This window comes from Fulmarus glacialis, unplaced genomic scaffold, assembly GCF_000690835.1.
Source record: "Fulmarus glacialis isolate BGI_N327 unplaced genomic scaffold, ASM69083v1 scaffold13830, whole genome shotgun sequence".
NCBI lineage: Eukaryota > Metazoa > Chordata > Aves > Procellariiformes > Procellariidae > Fulmarus > Fulmarus glacialis.
The window spans coordinates 6,167-28,768 of record NW_009185877.1 but is presented as its reverse complement, the minus strand read 5'-3'; the positions used below and the strand labels follow the sequence as shown (position 1 = coordinate 28,768).

The 22,602-nt window shown below is 36.3% G+C and overlaps 1 protein-coding gene across 1 annotated transcript; it reads left to right on the top strand.

The window, feature by feature from the left end:
• Positions 1 to 84: 84 nt before the first annotated feature.
• On the top strand, positions 85 to 22,110 carry LOC104071491 (RELT-like protein 1). Its single transcript, XM_009582443.1, has 7 exons — positions 85 to 247; positions 10,602 to 10,844; positions 12,639 to 12,710; positions 14,564 to 14,621; positions 17,228 to 17,467; positions 18,142 to 18,293; positions 21,874 to 22,110. The coding sequence occupies exons 1-6, from the start codon at positions 85 to 87 to the stop codon at positions 18,284 to 18,286; spliced, it is 921 nt and encodes a 306-aa protein (XP_009580738.1). The 3' UTR covers positions 18,287 to 18,293; positions 21,874 to 22,110.
• Positions 22,111 to 22,602: the final 492 nt, after the last annotated feature.

Below are 22,602 nucleotides of genomic sequence, written 5' to 3'. Positions count from 1 at the left end.
CTGCGGGGGCTCCTGGGTCCCGCTCAGGCGGGCTGGGGGAAACGGTGCTGTCCGTGCCCCCCGGGACTGTTGATTTAGTCAGGTATGGCCGTGAGTTGCGGAAAAGAAGAAAGAAAAAACCCTAATGAACTATACAAACTCGAGTCTGGCAACTCCTCCGTAGTTGATTTCACTTTAAGCTGGAGTCGGATGGCTCACAGGGTAGAAGTGCATCAAAGAATTGCTTCTACTTCACCGTCTGTTTGCTGTAAGATTAAACTTGGCTTAGCGTTTAGGTTTTGGAAATTCAGTTGACTGTAACCCTTGAGATCTCTGAAGAACACTCACACACGTACAAGCGCTAGAGGAAGTTAGTTTTAAATGACATTTTCTTTGTTTATATCTAACCCCAAATGTTATGGTACTAATAATCTTTAAACTGATTTTGTTGCCTGTGTAGTCTGAAGTGCTTTTTTGTGTGTTGTCTATGCTTCTCAAATGTTTGAGTTTAAGCTGATGCTCACTTTCACCTGGTGTGATTTTCAACTTGATCAGCTTTATTACCTCGGGGTGGTATAACATTGATAAGGGTGTACCAGCTTGTTTGAGCATAAACTTTAAACTTAGTGGAAACAGTTAACATGGGCATACTTATTAGCATAAAATTAAGCAATAAATGTTTCTAGTCTTTCTATACTTTTGTACATCTGTAATTATTACTTGGTGCAGGCCAGCTTGGTCAGAAAGGATTGAGATATCTACCACCTGCTATTTGTTTTCTGAAAGCAAGAGGAATGGAAGGCTTGTCATCCAGTCCATCCTTCTCTTCAGGAGAGCAGAAAGAAATAAGTACTGCTAGGCACAACTGGGGCCAGTAAAATGGTGCTAAAGATACTAGCATTATCAGACCTTTTTTTTTCCCCCAGCTAATCGGTTTCATTGAAAGAGTTTAAGCATCTTGAATTTCAAATTTGTGTTGACTGGTAGCTAGTGCTCCCCGAGGCCCCAATTCTTGTTTTTTTCAGGTCTTGTATGCAGAGGTGAGAGGAGGAGAGGAATTGTGGATTTTTCTTCTCTTCTTGATCATGACCATCTTTTTTTTTTTCTCTCTTCTCCATTGCTTTAGTGTAAACTATTTTTTAACAGATAAAAAATTAATTTGCTCTTTGATGGTTGTTACTTTGGCATATTACTGCATGTTTCTACATGTCAAGATTATGATACAGTTTGCCTACTACTGGCATCTTGAAGAGAGTGTAAACAGATGTTTCAGTAAACCAAAGGATGTGTATACATAGGCTTGTACTAACTTTTTACAAATGTTTATACTCAGGGTTGCTTTATTGAGCTTGAAGGCAGTTGTGCTGGAGGACTGTTAGTATGCCATGTGCATTGGTAGGATTTCATAATGATAGCAGTAATTCAGTCTGGTATATCTAGATGAATAGGATTGTACTTATGAAAACTAAAAGTTGGCAAGTCTAGCAGGAAATGCGAAAGCTATGAAAGAATCTTCTCCTTCCTCTGGGCTTGCCAAATGATTTCTGTCACTTTTATCTGCTGTCTCTTCACACAGGAGGTATACTGGTTTTGATTAAAATTGATTTTTGACTCATCTAAACTACTGTGGATGTTAATTTGCATAAATGCATTGATACAATGTGTTTGGTAGCATTGATTTAATGCTGCTCACTAGATGCTGCTTGCACTTGTAAATTTACCCGTGATATGGAATACTTTTAAATATCTGCTGTGTCCAGGAAGGAATTTTTTTTTTTTTTAAACAGCCAGACTGGTGAAGTGTGGTTTATTAAATGTGTGTGGTAGCTGCATGCAGTGCATATTTTATTTGAAAATTGAAATTTGAGGAAAAATTTTCCAACAGAAATGCAAATGCAAAGCATCAGTTCTATGTATTTTTGCAGTAGGACCTATGTGCTGCGCAAGTAGTGACCAAAGCAATTACACCATAAGCACCGCAATTTTAACACTGGTAAACAGTGAAACACGAGCTTTTTGTCTCTGTATATGTTTCTGCAGCATTATCAACTGCATATTGTGTCACATACAAGGAATGGACTGCGTATCTGTTACTGCCCTTCATATTGCGATTTTTCCCTTTTTCAACAGGACAAAACTGCTCTAGATACTCTTCATTGTTTTTCTCATTGAATTCTTAATAATGTCAGATGCCTTCATAGTGTGATTGTTTGGACTGACTGGGTTACTGACCAGATGATTTATTAGATTTGGTCTTCTCTGAATCCCCAGCCCACCCCCAGGCTTTCAGGGAAGCCCGCCTAAAACTTTTTGCAGGCAACTTACTGAAAGCGTTGATAGGGCACGTAATTCAGAAATAAACAGGGATTAGGAAAGAACTCACCAGGGCAGAGACTTACCTCTCAGAGTAGAAAGCTCTTTTTCCGGACCTACTGCAAAATTTGCCCACAATTGCAATTTCTGTGGTGACTTCAGTGAGCCAAAGACTTGGCCTCTAATTTAAGGACTCTTAGCAGGCTCCAGCTTGAGGTACTATGAAAGACTTGCAGCTTTATGGTTTTGAATTCAATGTTGGGTAGTAGGGATGCTGTTAGGTATTATGTTCAGGTAGGTCATTCCTGAGACTTGCTGCATGCATCTTACTATTAGTGTTCTCAAAGTAGGTGCAGTTAGAACGAGCTTTAAAGAAATGTGGTTGATCCTTCTGCTCACTTTTTTGAGATACTGCTTTTGACAAATCTGATGAAGGTTTTGAGGTCTGTTCTTAACAGCAAACCTTAAACAACCTTGCTTAACCTCTAAGGCAATTGGCAGTACTGTTACTAGTTGTCAGTATGTTCTTTCATCATGTGGCTTCCTTTTTCTCATCAGACTTCCTGCTTATTTCACTTCTGGTTGTGGGTTCTGATTACTACAAGGAAGCTAGAAGTTAAGCGGAATTCACAAACTTGTTGAATGTTCCTCTTCGGTGATAGCTGTTTTTCCTTTGTTATTCAGTTTGTGCATATTCCCTGAAGTACAATTTCCGTGAACAATAGATGAAGCAAATGGTAGGCAATAGGTTTTCTTCACTTAAGAGTTTTTTCCTCTAGAAAATAAACTTTTTTTAAACCTGTTCTTTGCCTCTTCTAGTTTGCCTGGTCTCTTCTGTAGCTACCACCCTACTAGTAAGGCAGAGAAGCCCAAACATTTGCTAAATATCTTTGTGTGTGTCTGTTTTGGGCAGTGATATATTTTTGACTTGTGATTGAAATTGCTTATTTCATCTGCTTAGTTATGCAAACGCAATTTGACTGTAGTGTCCAGAATAGAGAAATACTATTTAAATCAGATAACTCTTAAAAAGTATATTTAATTTGAAGTCATAGCAAACTGTTCTGGCTAAATTTACTATCATTAAAATAACTAAAAACCTGTATTAAATCAGTACATAATTACCATTAGAGTTCTAAACAAATTTGCTGCTAAGCACTTGAATTAAGAATCTAAAAAATGAAATTAGACTTTGATAACAGAAACCTCTACTGCAGCTCTAGTAGAATGCTTTATTTTGTATCTAAATAAGTTGAATGTACTGAATGAAAGTAAACAGCTGATTCAGAACTTCTTTCTTTTAAGAAAATATCCACCACTTCTGAAATGCCAAGGGACATAAGCTGGCCATTTTTGGCATTTAATTAATTTCACTAAAACTCCATTACCTTAGTAAGTTTTTGAAAATAGTTTTCTTAAATTCTTGAGAGTGAGGTATTTAGTGTGTATGTAGGAAATTGAGCTAATAAACGAGGTTTTTTTTATTTTTATGCCTGAATTTAAAAGTGTGTTATTTAAAATCAAAAAAGTTTTACTTTAAATGATACTTAAAATGAATGCTTTAAATCAAAGCATACATCCATCCACCTTAGATGTCTGGCCTGGAGGTAGGAAGTGTCGTTATAGTTTAATGCAGTTGAAAGTATACTTCCCCAGGAGAGGATGAAGCACTAGGTATGATCATCAGGTGCCTTTTCCTTGCAGGGTGAACTGAGGTCGCAGCTGCCTGACCATTCCTTCTTGTGGCATTGCCACCTTAAGCAGTCCTTCGATTATGCCCTGTTAACAGTGTGTAGGTCCACATGGTGAATTGAACTAGAAGTGATCCAGGTATGAAAGAAAGAAAAATTAAAAAAAAAAAAAAAGAATCAAAAAACCACCCAAGCAAACCACATTCTGTCTAAGTTATTTTGAACCTTAAGGGATTGCTCTGTTTCCACAGATGGGTGAACTGGCACATTAATGGTGAGGAGGGGGAGAAATGCATAAGCTGATGTTGCTACTGAGACATGTTTTCCAGCTATGCTTAGCTGAGATGTTTGAGCAGATCATATGCCATATCTGAATATTTTATTTGTCTTGTACTTAAATAGGTTGTGCATTGATCATATTTAATTTCTTTAAACATTAGTTAACATTAAGGCCAACAATAGTTTGTTTCTGTATACTGAGAGATTGATAGCGACATTTCATTTTCTTGCCTGAAAGCAGGAAATACGATCATGTAACTCCTTGAACTTTATGGAGAAGAAGTTAGTGAATATGTATGTACTTATTTTTAGCAGGTAGATTGCTAGAACAATCAAATTCATAAAATGAAAACAAAGTTCTTTAAAAGGCATGCCATAAGAAATAAATGGCATGGGTGTAATGGGCAAAATCCAGAGTAACCGAATAGGATTTTTTATCAGTCAAGCAGAGAGAAGATTACATCATTGTTCATGGGCTACTTTCTGTAAATTAAACAATACAAAAACAACTGGAATGTGCTTGAAGTAATCAGCTATATGTAGATTATGCTTAAGTTTAGTATAGGAGATTTAGAAAAATAAATATAATGCATTATTTTAATGATGAGTTTCATATTGCTTATTTAACAACTAAACAGGTTTGATCTTTGTTACAAAAGATTTATTTTTCAAGAATCTGAGTTGTTCTTTAAGCAATATTAAATATTTCTAGAGATTTCTCATGTGCTTTATGAAAAGTTTGAGAATTGTTTATTTAGATCAATACTAAAGGCAAAGCTTTGAGATAACTGGGGCTCATATTGGGGAGGTCCTAGTGATCATGCCAAGTATGAAATCTTTTCAAGTACATGCAGCTAAAACCAAGGAAAGAGTAATTCTGTAACTCCGTGCAAACAGAATCTGTTATTGTGGCAGCAGATACGAAAGAAGGAATTGTTCTGACCCTCCATTTGCAGTGAGAAAGAAAGTAGGTGTGGAGGGCAAGCTATTATCTTTGCAGGGTCTTTAGCCATGCTCGGCAGGTAGTTGTCTAGGTACAGTTAATCTTGCTGTTTGACAGTGGGATGAAGCGGGATGACTTCTCTAAGGTACTCCCGTCTCTCTTTTCTGTGAGTTTATAAAACCTAAGGGAAAAGAAAGTTTGTTACAGAGCAACACCTTTGCTTACGTGGTCCACTCCAGCTTTATTTTTACCACAGCCTTCAAGACATTGTAGTCTTGGAATATTTTTGTGGTCAAACATTATTTTACTAATATGGAGGGAATACAGTGCTTAAAGAGAATGTTAAAAGATATGTCAAGGCCATTTAAAAATTGCAATTTAATGAAGGATGAAATATTTTTTCATTAACGTGCTAACTTTTTTCTTCCTATATTCTGTTTCCTAAAGGTGCTGTAAAATTTTCTTGAGTCATTGCTGAGATGGAAGAACACTATGTGTCAGGGTAGTAACAATTAGAACCAGTGTAAAAGACTTGTCTGAGGTTGACTGTCCTTATATTTTACTTTTTAGGTAAGGATTAAGTAAGGGCAGACAATACTGAAGTTCAATACCTAATATATATTCATTTTTAAGCAAACAAGAGTACATGGGATCTGAATTAATTGTATGAATGCAATCTGTGATCTACAGCTTAAGCATCACTTTAAACGTGCTGAATATTGCTCCTACATCTTTTTATTTAGATCACATTTTCAAGTAATTTTGATGTGTAGACTGGTATACAGTGACAGGTATATAAAAATGCCAGGACAGCAAAACACTGAAGCAAATGAATTTCTATATGAACTGACTTGAGTCAAGGAACATTGCTATGGCCTGAACTTGTCATTAAAAACCATTATGAAGCAACATCGTGAGAATGAGGTAGACTATCAGGAGTCTGTTAATAAGCATAATATGCCTCTGGGGAGGGGAATAGGGAACGTACAATGAATGATATAGCTGTGACGTGGGACATAAAATATATTGCTCACCAGCTAGGCAAGCCTTGTTTTTGCATTATGTCATAACTGCTGAGGTTTTTGAGGGCAGACTTCTTGGTATGTGTAGGGTGTTTGATAATGAAACAGGAGTGTTTCACTCTGCTCATAAGGTTACACAGCACCAAGTATTTGATCCAGCTAATTAATTTTTTGTGGGATACTTTTGGTTTGCTTTTAGTGAATTTTTACATCTTTGAACATAAAATGCATGGCATCAAGCAGTTTATGGACTTTGTGTAAATTATGTATTTATATAGCAATATTATTGATTTAATGTTTTACTAGTAATAAGCAAAATACCTTGCAAAGTTGTTTGTATCTTGTTGAATTTTAATGGCAGAATTAGTTTTTTAGGTATCTAAGGACAACTGAAGAAAAATCACATAGGCTTGTCTATATAGGCTGGTATGCTGGAGTATCTATGTTTGTTAATGCATTTTTAAATGGGAAAAAAAATACTTCAAGTGTGTTTTCCTGCCTAGTTCAAAAGCTCTTTAAATCTCAATCCAATTAGTGGACTATCTATGGTACAGAGTATTCAGCTGATAAATTATGAGTTTTTCAACATCCTTCTGTTAGGGGAAAAAAGTGCCAGTATAGGCACACTTCTGGCTTTTTTTTTTTGTTTTATTGTAGCTTGTATAGGTTGCATCTAGGCTTTGATAATTTGTCTAGATTGTCATCAGCTTTTGACTGCAGATTAGATTGTAGCTGATGAGGTTTTCTCATTGGTGTTTCAGGTGGCAGTCTACGAGCAGAAGTACTAAACTAAATCATAAAACAGATTATGTAGGTAGAAAAAGAAACAGAAAACAAAGAAACTCAAACCATGGTTCTTACCATGCAAGCATTTATAGGTGATATATATTAGGTAGGCTGGGAATGGCAATCTGAGTAGTTTCTGAGGGTTTGCTTTTTTTGGAGGGTGGGGATTGTATTTAGTGATTGCTTAGCAATGATCTTTCCTTCTGAAAATGTGATGTAGCTCTGTCGCTGGAGTTCCTTGTGAACTTGATATTGGCTCAGGTTTATATAGAATTTTTTCTTGCTTGCTGTGAACATTTAATAGTACTTGGGATCCATTTTCTCATTTCCTTTGTATAATTGTTTTCTTCTGTTGATTGTATGCAGCTTTGTGAATCAGCTTTGTATTTTAAATTGTATCTCTGTTTCTAGTGGCTGTGTTAAGCTGATGGGGTTTCAGGTTGATGATTTAAAAATAATTATGTAGGACATTATACTTGTTTTTACATGTAATTAATCCTCCTGCGCTTATATTTGGAGCATACTCTGAGACTATGGCTCCATGTTACTACAGTTACTTAAGGAAAGCTTGTTCTAGATGTATTCATCTATCCTTGCTCATGGTTGCTTATTTCTCCACTTCAGCTTACTCAGTCTCTTAATTGTCTTGATAGAGCAGTTTGCCAAACCACAGGCTATACTGATTCAGCAAAATGACTGCTTAAAAACTGAAGACTTCTTGAGGCATTTTTTCTTAAACTGTGGTCAACTCGGTAACCCAGTTTAAAACTGTTTTCAGGGCTACAGTCTGTCAGGAGCACAGCCAGGGGGGTAGCAGAGGACTGAAGGGGAAGGGACCTCTTAAAGCCACTATGCATCTGGAGAAACTGTAATGAACCACAACTTGGAGAGTCTGAGGCATGGGCCTTCAGCCATGCAATAAGACCCACTTGCTCTCTAGGTCTGAAGTAGGAATTACCTACAACAGTTATGGAGAAAATGCTAGGGGATGTTATTTGTGTGGGCAATGCATGCCACTTTTGCCACAAAGAGAGGCAGAAAGCGTAAAAAGTTGAGTTGGATTCACTTTGTGGCCCTTCCACCCGTTAGCTTGACTAGTAAGTGGCTGTTGATGTGTTAGAAATAGTGTAGTAGGTCTTTCTCCATTTCAAGAATGAATGGGAATGTGCGGCATCTGCCTATTTTTGGCTTATATTTGACCATGAAGGGTGCTTATTTATTAGTACCCTTCTGAGCTTGTGATGTATACTGTTTAAGTTGGATTTCTTAGGTTCTGAGATGTTGTAGTCATCAAAGTAATACTTCTCTGGTATGATGGCTTTTCTCCTGCCTCAGAAGTAAATTAAGTTATTTTGTGTGATTAAATGAGGGACTATGTAGCTGTTGCTACCTGATGAGTTAGCAAAAAAAAAAAGATAACTATTTTATTTTGGTATATTAAAACATGAATTATAAATTCTTAGAAAGCAAATAAACTGTATGTAAGATCAACTTTCTCAGTTATATGATTGTGTCCATTACCCTTTCCTGTCTTTTGTTTCCTTGTAGTGTAAAACAATTGCAGCCTTAAAGTGTTGAATTGTATATATTGTTCAATTGTTAAAGTTTCCAAAGGTTATTTGTCTAGTAAATTCTGCATACAATTATCTGTAGGATTGCTGGCCTCTCTTAAAAGTGAATAGGTTTCTCTCTTGGTTTTGGGAGCAAGCTAGACCACCTGGCTTTGTCCAAAGCAAATATCCTGAATTTTTGTTTTAACATTTAGCCTCGTGACCTATTCAGTTGTTTGTTTGCATTTCTTTCAATTTTTCTGCATTTCTACTATTGTCTAGAAAATTAGCTTAGAGAAATGTTTAACACATCTTTTTTCTTTTTGCTATTTGGGGTTTTATCAATTGTTATTTCAAAGAAGTTCCACTGTTTTTTCACTTTGAGCAAGTCTTGTGTATTACTACTGAACTGACAATTCAAGACGGTCCTGAAAAATTCAGAAATACTTCAAAAATATAAGGTTTAGTGTTTTGATATAAAGAAAACTAAGGTAAATACCTAACTTCTACCTAACTCTGTCACCTTATTGGTATTTTTCAAATACAACTTAGTTATATAGCCAATGTAGTAGAGGTGTTTGTGGAATAATGGTCTTTTGGCAGTTTTCTGGAGGCTTCCATTATTTTTTTAAAGGGAAGGATTTGATTGTTCTGGACAATATCTGTTGTGAAAGTGTCACTGTCATGTAAATGAGTCTTCACTCCTTCAACCCGATTGATTAATGGAATGATTCTGAATTGCCTTGTCCATTTTAATACAAGCAGATGGAAGATATCTTGAAATAATGTTAGATTTTTTTTTTAATTGGTCTTTTTTTGTTGTCGTTCTTTCCTACTTCAAAAGAATTGTTTTCAGGTGAAGTGGAGGAGAAGAACAGAGAGTAGAAATGCAGGAATATTCTTGCATGTTGGAAGAGTAATATTTAAATCTTTATATAGGGTGGGGAGTGTATATAAACTCCAGAGGCTCAGAAGGAATTTTGAGTATGCAAATGTGTATTTTTTGATTTAGCTGAACAGTTGAACTTGTGTACTTTTGTATTTGATATATGAGAAGGTACTGAGGTTTTAATTTATCTGTATATATTGGCCATAAAAGTGGGCAAATATTGGAACAGGTTGCCCAGAAATGTTGTGGAATGTCCATCCTTCAGATGGAGCTTACCTGAGCGACCTGATCTAATCAGAGCTGCTTTTAGCAGCGTTTGGACTAATGAACTTCGGAGATCCCTTCTAATGTAAATATTCTATACTTTCGGTAGTTCAAAAGCCTGATCTATAACATGGAATATATCTGTTAAATTCAGAGCTTAATTGAAACAAAAATGCTTAATTGTGGGTATGGAGTTAGTGTGTGCCTACGCTGCAACTCTTTGCAAACAAAAAGAAAAGCCTCTTTCCCATCCTGTTTCAAGTTTAAATACAAAATGGTTTCCAAATCTTAAACAAGTGAAAGATGAGCCCACCTTATGCTGATGAGTAGAGTGTAAATGTTCTTTCTTTCGTGCTGTGAAATCCCACTTTTAAGAAAAAAATAAAGGCTGTTTCTCTCACACCTGATACTTTTTCTTGGCAGGGGTCAATACTAAATCCTGTACTTACTGTACTCTCATATTAGGGAAGGATCCATGTTTTTTTAGCGATCTTATATGAACGTAGGACCGAAGGAATGGTATGGCATTTTCCTCACTGATGGGAACAAGGAGCAATGGTGGTGGTATTCTTCTGTGAAATATGCAAGTCTTATTGAGATTACAAGCCTATCGGGCTAGAATATTGTTTGTTCTTCACTGTTACATTGAAGAAATATCATGTGATTTTTTTGCATGTTAGATGTTTTGTAATGGTTTTATGAAGAGGGAATATCTACTGTTACACGTGTGAGTTCTCAGTCAGTAGAGTATGTGTTGCCCATTCCAGTCACCACAGAAGGTACATCACATTGATGCAATGGAGATTCGGTCATGCTTGTAATTTTCTAAATGCTTTCAAGTGATTTACAGTGTATGGTAATAACTGTGTTTATTTGTTTACTTAGGTAATGGAGAGTTTCTCCAGGTTTTGTCAAGCTACGGCTTACAGACAACTACTTTGACAACTAAAACTGATGGCAGTGATGGCAAGGCTGAACACCTAGAGTATATTGCCTTTGCATTGGTTCCCGTTTTCTTCATCACGGGTCTCTTGGGGATCCTCGTCTGTCATGTCCTTAAGAAAAAAGGATATCGTTGTACAACAGAGGCTGAAGAAGTAGAAGAAGAAAAACTTGATGAAAAAATAGGTAATCAATAAGTCTAATAAACAACTACCTATTTCTGTACATTGCAACTACTATGGAATAATTTATTGTGACACTTCTGTCATTTCTTTGTCTATATTTGACATCAAAACAATATTAAGAAAAATATTTTTATTACCATTATATGTCTATTGGGTTTTGATCTTTGCCAGTCAAAACTCTGAGTGTTCCAATTTCCCATGCAAGTCCTCTAACATCGGTTAAGAGCTTACAGAAGGATCAAAGTATCCAGTATATTTGTTTGCAACTACACACTGCAATTGGAGTCACCAGATTGCTTTTCTGCATTCCATATGCTGTTAGCAACAAAGTATTGTAATACATGATTCTATCTGAGGAGTGACAAAAAGCTGCTGTTTAAAGCCTAAAATCTTAGTTTTATGTTTAGCAATCTTAATTTGTTCCTGTTGTGCTGTCATTCTCATCTCCCCTTTCATCCCTTTGGACTGACTGTATGTTCTGTTTTATGTAATGTGTGCTGCTTATGATTTTTTTCTTAGCTATACCTTTGTTTTTGTTCTAATGTTTGTTCATTTGTGCTCTTGTTTTTATGGTTCTTTATTCCCATTTACTCTTACTTGGAAAAAAAAAAAAAAAACCAACAAAAAAAAAAAACCAAGAGAAGAGTATTATCACTTGGGAAGGACTATCGTAACCCAGTCTAGCATTGGCTAAGTAAATACAAGGGCCAAGTTACATGTAAATACTTTGGGCCCCTTTCTTTCTCCCGATTAATTACTGTCAGTAGGTTCATAATAAGTGCAAATTACAGTGGCTCTGTGGTAAGTGTAGAGCCATGTGGTGCATTAATGATGGGTCAGTATGTTCTTAAGCAGTTACTGCCTGCAGCATGTACACAGTGAGTGGCAACAGCAAGGTGAGTGTTAATGAAAGGGGAACAACTTTTAGGTCTTAGTTTGGGGAAGTAGCTGTGTCTAAGTTGTATTGCAAAGTTGCAGGTACTAGGATGAAGATGAGCGTGTGTGTAGAGATGGGGAAGCCCCTAATTTACTACTTAGACAAATTTAGGGTTTCACCTATCAGACTTGCCTCAATCCTGTGATTTTTTTTTTTTTAATTTTTTTTTTATAAAGCTAGTCATAACAGTTATTAGGGAAGGGCAGAGCTGTGCCTCTTCATTGTTCTGTTTCTCTCCCCGATCTTTCTCTGCCTTCTGAGGTTGTTCTGGGGAAGCTTCCAGTATCGTTAATGGGTGCATTCGATTCCGAAAGTATTAAGTATAGTCATGAGGTTTCTTTCTTAAATCCCTTGCTCCTGTAATCGTATGAGAATTTGGTTTGTTTATTAATTAAAAAAATCAAATGTTATGTCCTTGTAGATGTAGGTGCTGATAACAGCTATTTTAAAATTGTGACTTGAGACAGTTTAATGATTTTTTTGTTGTTTTCCTCCCTATTGTTAGGATTAGAAATACTGCTCTCTTGTTTGTGTCCTCCTAACTAGCTAGAGAAAGAATTTTGACGTATGCTTGTGAAAATACTGAGTTTATTCAAGTCTTAGATAAATATGTTAGGGCCCATGTGTAGATTCCATAAACTTGTGTTTGTATTTTTTCCTGAATAAGGACTAAAAGGTCTTATCTAAGCTTTCCCTCCAAAGTGACAATAGATCTCGGGTTTTTTTTTTTAATGTAACTTCTGCTGGTGTTTGTTTTGGTTTTGTTTTGGCTTTCTTTTTTTTGTTTTTACTTTGTTTTAAAATAATTCTTGATTCGGAAGGCCAAAATATTGACAACAGATTTATTTCCTTACACAGAAATGAATGAAACTATAAATGAGAATAGCGACACTGTGGGACAAATTGTTAACTACATTATGAAAAATGAAGGTATAGTATTGTGATATTGAAGTTTATGAGCCTTTGTGATGGTGTGCTATAACAAATATGTTTTTTCAGATATTCTGAAGTATGGTATGTTAATGTGTTTTCATTTAATAACTATTTTGTACATGCTTAACTCTTTGAGATTGCCTTCAGAAGGTAATAACTTCAAACAAAATAGGGAAGTTTTTCGCTTACCTGAAAATTATTTTGTATGGTAAGTTTGGTTCACGCATTTCTTGATATTTTAACTATTTGGGTGTTTGATTTTTTTTGGTTCATTATTTTGTTTTGTTTGTGAAGTAAAATCTTAAGGTTGCTTTCTTAATGGCAATGCTTAAAGCATGTGAAATTTTTATGTTTTGACCAGACTAAACTTTCTGTCTTGAAACGATTCTTGCAGCTGTTTTCTGATGAAAAGTTTGTGCATAACTGAGACAATAGGGTAGACTAGCACTAACGTTGAATTTTGGACATTTTATCTTCATGCGCTGTGTGTGCAAAGTAAAGGATAAAGAAGAAGATATGACTGAAAAAATAAAATCACAGTTAAGCAGCCCATGTGTTGTGGTTTAACCCCAGCCAGCAGCTAAACCCCACACAGCCACTCGCTCACCGCCCCCCCCCACCTCCTCCGGTGGGTTGGGGGAGTGAATCAGGAGGTCACACGTAGGAAAACTTGCGGGTTGAGATAAAAACAGTTTAATAATGGAAATAAAACAAAGTAGAACAGTAGTAATAACAATCATAACAATAATAGAATATACAAAGCAGGTGATGCACAATGCAACTGCTCACCATCTGCCGACCGACGCCCAGCCAGTCCTGAGACATGAGAGCACCCTCTTCCCGGGCGACGCCTCCTAATTATATACTGAGCGTGATGTCACATGGTATGGAATACCCCATTGGCCAGCTGGGTCAGCCGCCCCAGCTATGCTCCCCGCCTCCAGCTTCCCATGGACCTGGCAAAGCATGGGAAGCCGGTGCAAGTGCCACTTGGCAACAACCAAAATATCAATGGGCCATCAACGTTCCTCTCATACCAAACCCAAAACACAGCACACCCCCCAGCTACTGGGAAGAAAGTTAACTCTGTTCCAGCCGGTACCAGGACACCATGGAATGCTTGGTTAGTTCAGAACGTATTTGCCCAGTAGAAGAAACATTTAGGAGACTATATGTTTTTACAGTACAAGAACCTTTAGCCTTTTAATTTTACATTTGTATAAATCGATGTTCTCCTGAGCATTGAACTGGCTTTGAGTTACTTCTGAATGAAGACTAGTCCTCTGGAAAAGTTGTATTTTTGGGTTTGTTTGTGTTGTGTGGTTTGTTCCCCACACTCCCTCCCCCCATAACTGTTAGGGCTTTGAGCTTGTGTATTTTTCCTCGAGGTTGGGATTAGGTACCCCATGTGTTTTTTAGAATATGTGAGCAATCAGTAGTTCTTGGCTGATAATTAATTTGCATTTTGTAGGGCTCACTTAAACCCGTGTTTTTAATCTGAAGTTGCTTTATACATGTGAGGTGATATACTTCTGTGGTCAAATGGATGTTTTAAAATTTTCAGAGATCTTTGGGAGTGTTGTGCAGATGGCTACGTTATATGGCTTGTATTGGGGCAGAGCTTTGAGTGCAATATGAACCGTAATTTTAGTAGCTCATGTTAAGAAAATCCCATAGAATTATATTAACATTTTTTTGCACAATTTTCCTTCATGTCTTTTTGGAGATACATATAATGCAGTCATCTTTCTTTTAGATGAAATTTCTTTGAGGACCTTTAATTTTGCTGTTTGTTTTTTCTAAAGTTGAAGCCGTACGCTATTGAAGAGTTCTATTTATTCTCATTGCAGCAAATGCTGATGTGTTAAAGGCCATGGTAGCAGATAGCAGTGTCCTTGAACCTGAAAGGTAATTACTCATCTTTTTAATGCATGTTTTCTGAAGCAACTCAGCACGTACCCTTTCAAAGTATTTTATTTCCTGAGGACTTTTAAGACCACATCACTTCCTTGAGTTATCAGCTAAGATGATAATACTTTGATTTTCTTGTGGTGTCTCTGAGTCACTAAATTTTAATGTATGCCCTGGGTTAGTAACTGGCTCTTCTGGTTATGTGTTCTAGGTGTGTGATACGGATTTACTGCTTTTTGGGCTAAAGATTTACAGAGGCTGCAAATACTCATTTACGGTGAAGTTACTTACAAGTTGGCTTAGTCCAAACCTACTCTGACTTGAAAGAATAGAAGCAGTGCTCGTTTCATTTGTATGGATGCTAACTTAAAATAGACATCTCTTTCTATGTCTCCTTCTGGTTTACTTTTTTCTTTTTAATTGTGGTAATATACATTGGCTGACCTACCTCTTATTTATTTCACTACACAGCTATTTAGAGTTATGTAGAGAAAGTGGTTCAGCCCTTGAGTTGCAGATGCATCATTTGTGTAAAAGTACTTACATCTGTACATAAGTACCTTTAAACTATATCTGTATTACTCTAAATACTCTTCGTATTTAACACTGTTCATATTCAAGGCAGAGAAGATGAAGGTTCAAGTAGTACTGTGTCACTAATAAAAGAAGTGTTTTAGCAAAACAGAGTTGAGTATGCAACTGTTTATCACCTGCTTTAATGGTGAGAGGCTTGGTTATTGAAGAAAAAAAATTGAACTTAAGAAAGGAGTTCTTCTCATGTATAGGAATAATTTTTAAACTTTTATGGTGCAGCAGAAATATTTGTTTGAGTTTTAACTCAATCTTTTTGCGTAGGCATGTGTGATGTTGGAACTTTTAGACTATTGTTTCGGTGGTGAATTAAAATACAAAAAGTAAGGGGAAGGGAAAAATGATTGTTTGCTCTTACATAATTTCTGACAGATACTCCTAAAGCTTTAGTAACTCAAGTGCAAATCCACTGTATTTCTTTAAGTTTGGTGCACTATGAAATGCTTCCTAATAATAGGAATAGTAATGGCTAAGTAAAATCTGTACTTCTGCCACTTAAAGCCATTAGTTCTTGTCTTTGCTTCAGATGTTGAACAGATTTTATTTCCCTTAATAGTGTTCTCTTACTTATTTGAAGACCATTAAATGTCTTCTGTCGATATTTTTGTTTTGAAAATAAGCGTCCAAGTAACTCCAGTCTTTTACGGCAAGTTTTATTTCTTTAATTTGTTCTTTCTGTTCTCCTTTGGAGTCTCTTCAGTTTGTTACTATTTTTCTTGAAATAACATTTCTAAAACTGAATGGAACTATCAGCTGAGGCGTGATTAATGCTGAGTAATGTAACTTTAGGTTTGCAGGTTATATTCCTGTTATTTCCACTGCAAAATTTGTCCTTTTTAAGGAACAACATAATGATTCATGTTCAGCTTGTGATCTTCACCTTCTTTTTCTGAAGAATGATCATCTGTCTAGTTGCTTTTTAATCTGGGTTTGTAAAGTTTTTCTGCTAAAGCACTGAAATTTGTGTTGCCCTTACTGCAATACATCCAGTATTTTTAGTAAGATTTATGTATGTGTGAATGTGTCTTTCACACATGCTTTCCTCTGATCATCCTAATTTCTCATCTTGTCCTCTGCAGTTACTATGGGCTACCCAAAGTTTATGGGTATTTTAGCTATTCTTCTATTCCATTACCCAAGGAACTATTTAAAACACTGAGTATCATCAGGACCAGAATAACCACATTTAGTATGTCTTTCCAGTTTCATAGTAAGCTACTGATACATAACTTTCTGGTATGTCTTTTCCTTTCTTCTTTTTTTTTTTTTTTTAAACAAGGTGTGCTACCTTACGCTACAGTAATTTCACGTTTAATGCACTGAGCTCTAGCTTGCTTTAGGAGAATGTGTTGCAAGACAGTGTCAAAAATGATGCTGAAGTCCAAAAAAGTACATCTTCTGGTTTCTATCTATGCTATCTACTTTTCTGTTTTAGAAAAAAATTAGATGGATTTGATTAGATATTCTCAATAAATGCCTTTTGGTGGTTGTACTATTTTTTCTTTCTAGGTTATTTAAAAAAACATTTTTCTGAAGCTTAAGCTGAATGGTCTGATTCCTTTTCTCTTCATAGTAGACATTTTAGTTTTGCCTCTTTGCAGTATTGTGGGACTATGCTCTTCTGTGAGTTCTTAGAGATACTGTAACAATTCTGAAATACTTTCCATAGTTCTCCAAGTGTGTATCAGCTCATTAGATGTCTTCATCAGTGTAAGTTCATGTAACCTGTTCTCTTATGTTTTAGCCTGATTTTTTTTTTTCATTTCCTTGCCCTTTGTGTTAGTTATCTTAACAACATGACTGCAGCTGAATTAATTTATGGAAGTGATTTAACTGCAAAAATGCGATATTGGAGGGAATCTTAAACCAGACATCCTCACAAATAAACGGTCCCTGAAAAAGCTAGCTATTCACTAGACATAACTGAAGGTTATATTTTATCCTTTTTTTCCTTTTTAAGAAACAGAATTTTATAGTAAACATTACATTTCCTTTATACTTTTTTCCTACAGTCCTTTATCTCCTACTTCTCCTGGGAGTCCAACGAGTCCAGGGTCTCCTTTGTCACCTGGTGCTGTTCCATTTAAACACAGCTGCAAAGGCCATCACTTCCATACTGTTGGAGGAGTAGCAGAAAAGGATGTTTGTACTCGTTGTAGCCACAAACGATGGCACCTTATAAAGCCAGCTCACAAATCTAAAGAGCACAGAAGAAGTCGTCTTGGAGAAGTTACAGTTCTTTCTGTGGGAAGGTAAGTCTTAGGTCATTTTATTGTATACTTTTCTTAGGGACACTACAGTGGCCGTGTTGGATCAGATATCTATTGATTCTACTCTGTTTATAGCGTCAGTGATTGTTTTTTGTAACCCTATTACCATTAGACTGAAGTTATTTCTGGAAGAAGTAAATGTGACTTTTTGGTGGTGTTTTTTTTTTTTTAAAGAACTATGTAAATAGATGGGTATTTACTGTGGGTATAAATCCAAAGCTATTACTCTATTGATACTGGCTAAAAAGAAACAAGCATTGCACACTAATAAATTCCTCTGTTTCTGAATTTGATATTTCTCAGGTAAGTGTGAGCTATAGAAACCACTTCATTCTGTTTCGTTGTTTTTAATTCCTAGCTTATGTTGTAGTTGTCTTAGAAAATTACTGTTCTAAGTAGTAGTATGCAACCTGTGGATTCTGCTTTAAAACACAATTCCCTGAGAAAGTGTGATTCAGCAGCAGTGAGTATTAAAAGTACATGTAGGTAGCAGGAAGGAAGATTGCTCTGAAGTGAAGCTGGGTCTGTGCAGGTGTCTGCTCTGGCATCTAGGTCTTTGGACCTGAAAACATGTTCCTGTCCATACACTGAGTACTGAGAACGATCTAACTAATCTCTGGGGAAATACAATTGAATCTTTCTTTCGCTTACCTCAGATTTAGAGTCACAAAAGTGGAGCACAAATCGAATTCCAAAGAACGGAAAAGCTTGATGTCTGTTACTGGTGTGGAGAGTGTCAATGGTGATATGCCTGCCACGCCTGTGAAACAGGAGATGCAAGAGAGGAGAAGCTCAGAGTAAACTGCAGGTATCAAATGTTGGGAACTCATATTGAAAGTAGTATGTTGTGAAATAAGTGAAGGTAATCAGTAAAGAGAAATGAAGTTGAAAATGTATCAGTTCTGCATGAAAACTCATCTTTCAATTTCAAAAGTTTCTATAGAAGCCTGCAAAAATTATATTTGATCGCTCAGTTAATGATAAATTGGTAAAGGCTAAATTATCCACCAAATTCTTATCTAATTGTTTATTGAGACTCTGTAATTAGAGTAATTAGTTGAAATAAAAACTACTTTGTGGAGGTGGCATCACTGGTCCAAGAAATAGAACATCTGCATATTAATTTTTGGCAATAAATGATCTAGGTTCAGATCTAGTGGAAATGTACTTGTTACCTAAAAGAAACAAATGCTGCTGGCAGCTGCATCACTGGAATAACTACAGTGCTTCTTCCTTATGCTTGCTGCCCTGTACTGTGTGCTTGTATAAGGCGATTGCTTACTAGATACTTCCCTGATAGATGAGTGGAGCTTTGGCTAATAAGAATGGAGACTCATGAAAATGCTCGTATTGCAGGGATCTTTGGTAGGTTACTAAGCCAGGAGGTTGGGGTTTTCTTGTGAGTCATTAAACTTCAGTGAATTGCTTGAGGTACCCCATTAAGCACGTCAAAAACATGTCTGGCATGGTTTTGGAATGCACCTCTGACTGCTTTTTTTTTTTAACAGTTAAGAATGTTGGGGGGAAAAAACCTGTAAGTTAATATGGTTTGCTTGTAACTGATGACACACTGATTGATAATCTGAAGGGGAAAGGTGATTTCACGCAGAGGTGATGCAAAATACAGAGCTTGACCCTTGGGGAGGAAAGGGTTCTGGGATGACAAAATAAAGGCACTGGATTTAAAGAAAGTCAACAAGTGCACAGTACCAAACTCTCTGTATGCTGAGAGAGAGGATAAAGTCATGTTGTGTCAGTTTCAAACTCTTAGTAAGTTCAAATATAAGAGGGAAATGCAGAAGTGGAAATTGGGTATATTTAAAAATGTAACAAGACCCCAAACCCCTCGCGTGTCTTGAGGTTAAATTCTGAAAGGCCAAGGTGCAAGATGGGGCCTTTTCTTTGTATCTGTTGTTTATTCATTAAGAAACATTCTGTAATTCTGTCAGTTTAGAAAAGAAGACAAAGTAGAGAGCTGGTATGCAATGGGATACTTACTCCCAACCTTTACTGGCAGCACAGGTATGACTGTTGAACTAAGCAGAGAGTATTTGTTTGGACTGTGTGCCTTGTCATTAAATTATACCCAATTTTTTGGAACCGCTACCGTAGAGGAAGAAAGACTTAGAGATGTGGTATGCTTCCAAATGTTTAAAAAGCTGTGGAGGGTAATGAAGTAAATTGTTCTTTTTGCTCAGCGGGTAAGAAGGTAAATAGTAGGCTAATTTGCAAGGTGGTGGAGTTCAGGTTTCAAAAATTAAGAAGTTGGAATAAGCTGTCGTATCTTTCTTGCTGGACAGTCGTAAGACCAGACTGGACAAGTGCTTGTCAAAGCCAGTGTAAATACAGCTGGCCCTGCCTTGGAGGTAGGTGATAGACTGTAAAGATGGTTGGATTTTTTGTTTTGCTTTTTTTTTCTGTCGCAAATTTTGGCAAATCATAGCTTTCTAGTGGCTGCTGTCTCATTGCTGCTCTGTAATCTGTGAAGAATCTACAGATGTCAGTGAAAGGCAAACTTACCTCTTGTTTTCTGATTCAGAATTATGTTCTGTGCTCAGGGTTTTTTTTGTTGGTGTGGTTTCTTTTTCCTTTCTTCTCTTTTTAAAAATCCATATTAGCTAATCCATATTAGCTAAATGCAATAGGAGATAACCTCTTCCTTCACTGGCTGCATTGGCATTTTCATGCCCAGCTAATTGTTTTGTTACTCCTGTGACTATTTTTTTTGCGTTTCCATATCTGTAATGGTAGCGTTTGTAATCTGATTTTTGATTTAAAGGCAGATTAGTTATCTTCTCTTTAAACATTAGAAATAAAAAGGGCATATGTGAAAATAAAGTAAATTCCAGTGCACTTTGATTTCAAAAGATTTTTTGTTTTCTTTTTTTAAATTAAAAAAAAAGAAAAAAATAATCTTTTGAAATCACTTTAAAAATGTTTTGTAGTCCAGTTTTCTTTCTAACTTGTTCTTTCCTCTCCTAAATAAGAAAGCTGTTCCCTGTTAATTACCTAAAAGTTGTTCTCTAAATTTAAACCATTACTACTTTAATCTAAAAATAAGCTGTTCTCTAGGGAGCTATGATAGTATAGCTATAAAAAAATTAAATACCCATCTATGGCAGCTTGTTATTTTAGAACCTCCCTTAAGATTAAACTATTGCCCTTTCTGAAAACAAATGTTCTAATAGCAGAGAAATGGCTCTGTGGAATCTCTTGTAAAGGTCTCTCCAGTCCAACAGAACTATTTTGTAAATCATCTGGGAAACTAGCCAGGCCTGTTTCATGTGCACTACAAAAAATAAACAGATCTTGCTTCAAAGACTATGATACACTGTTCCCTAGCATGGTTCTAGATCAGTTTTTGTCTACTGCCATGAAAAGCTGTTCACATATAAACAGGTAGTAGTTAGACCTTTATTTCAATTACTGATTTCAGACTTCTAATAAATTATTATAGCTTAATATACTGAAACTGAACAGATAAGCAACATTTAAGACTTCTGTGCCTCCGGCCAATAAATGTATAATAAAAAGCATATAGTTTTGGAGAATTTGGCTCAGATCTTCAGATGCAGAGGAAGAAGGCAGACACAAATATCTGTTTAACTGCTGCCAGAAAAGGTTTGTTCTGGCATTTGGAGGCAGTAGAGTTGCGCTTTGTGGCCTGACTTTAACTGCTGTTACTGAGAGTTCCTGTATGAGATGGAATTCCTGGGTTGGGCAGTACCTGAATGACGTAATATTGCTGGTTGCTTGTGTTCACTGCTACTCTCGAGTTCAGGGTTTTTTTTCCCCTAAACCGACATGTTCTTAGTATTTTCTTGAAGTGACCTCTACAGTGTTTCAGCTTATCCTAGTGTCTTGCTGCTGCATCATTTGAAGTTGTAGCATGTCTTCTCCATGTCTCCAAGGTCCATGTTCTCAGCAGACTCCATTTCATCAGTTAAGTTTATTTAAAATATGCTTAGTGGCACATAAAAAAAGTAGTAGATATACAGCTGATAGTTGAAGTCAAAACTTTTGAGTCGAGCTCTTGCATATCCATTGTAAGCTACTGGGGAAACAAAAATTTAAGGTATTGATGCACTGAAGCTATGTAACATTTTGCATTCCTAGTACTCTTTTCGAAGTTGTGTGTGCTTTGCACTGTGATGTAATTTGTCAGTTTGTCCATGTGTTTGTCCACCCTTTTCATGAGTACCAGCTGAATTTTTAGTTCCTCTTCTTTAGGATTTCACATGCTAAACTTGCAATGCATGGCAACCACTTTATGCAATTGCGGCATTTTTCCCATTTCAGGCATTTGCTAACTTTTTAATTGGTGTGTTCATCCTAAAACTGATTTTGCTATTCAGGCTTATTTTTAGAATTGTTTTCTTCTCTTGTAGGTGGAACTTTTAGAAGAAGCTTGTTTGCTAGCACTTTGGAGAAAACTGAAAACTCCCAAGAGGTGCATACTATTTACGGAAATGTATTTATGGCACTGTAGCATTTTACAAGTTCTGTGATGGCATCCATGCAAGGTTAAACACTTAATGATTTTTCACCAGTAAAATCAGTGAGATTTAGACACTTAAATACTATTGAGCTGTATGGACCTCATACCAAATGTTGGGCTTCATCTTGGAAAGAAAAAATACATATAAGTTTTTGGACAGGAAACGTAAAAGCCTTATCAAATAATCTTTATTTTTTTGTAATTAGAAAAGCATTTTAAGTGAGCTCAATATTACGAGCAATATGATTACCCTGTGGATAAACTATATTCACCCCTCTGGTCCATCTGGATTTTTCTCCTCAGTTCTTCCCCTCCAGAATTGACAAGTGTTTGCTGAAGATAAAAGCCAGCCTTTGGAAGATGAAAATATTCTTTTAATCTAACTGCTAGTAGCCAAGCAAAACGTACAAGGAAATAATTATGTCAGCCAAAATCTGCATGTGTGCTTTTAGTATATAAGCCCTCAGACTCTGTGAGGGGTATTTCACAGTACAGAGTGGTTCAGCGACATGCAGATGTGAAATTAAATTGTTGTCTTCACTCCCTTACCTCCACCTTACTACTTAACATAAGCTGAAGAGCATCTTTTTCTGTGCAGTTGGGTGAGCTCTTGGGAAGG

Coding starts and splice junctions, on each gene's coding strand:
- LOC104071491 (XM_009582443.1), top strand. CDS start 85: ATGGCCGTGAGTTGCGGAAAAGAAGAAAGAAAAAACCCTAATGAACTA. Junction 10,845..12,638: donor AAAACTTGATGAAAAAATAG/GTAATCAATAAG, acceptor TTCCTTACACAG/AAATGAATGAAACTATAAAT. Junction 12,711..14,563: donor CTACATTATGAAAAATGAAG/GTATAGTATTGT, acceptor TTCTCATTGCAG/CAAATGCTGATGTGTTAAAG.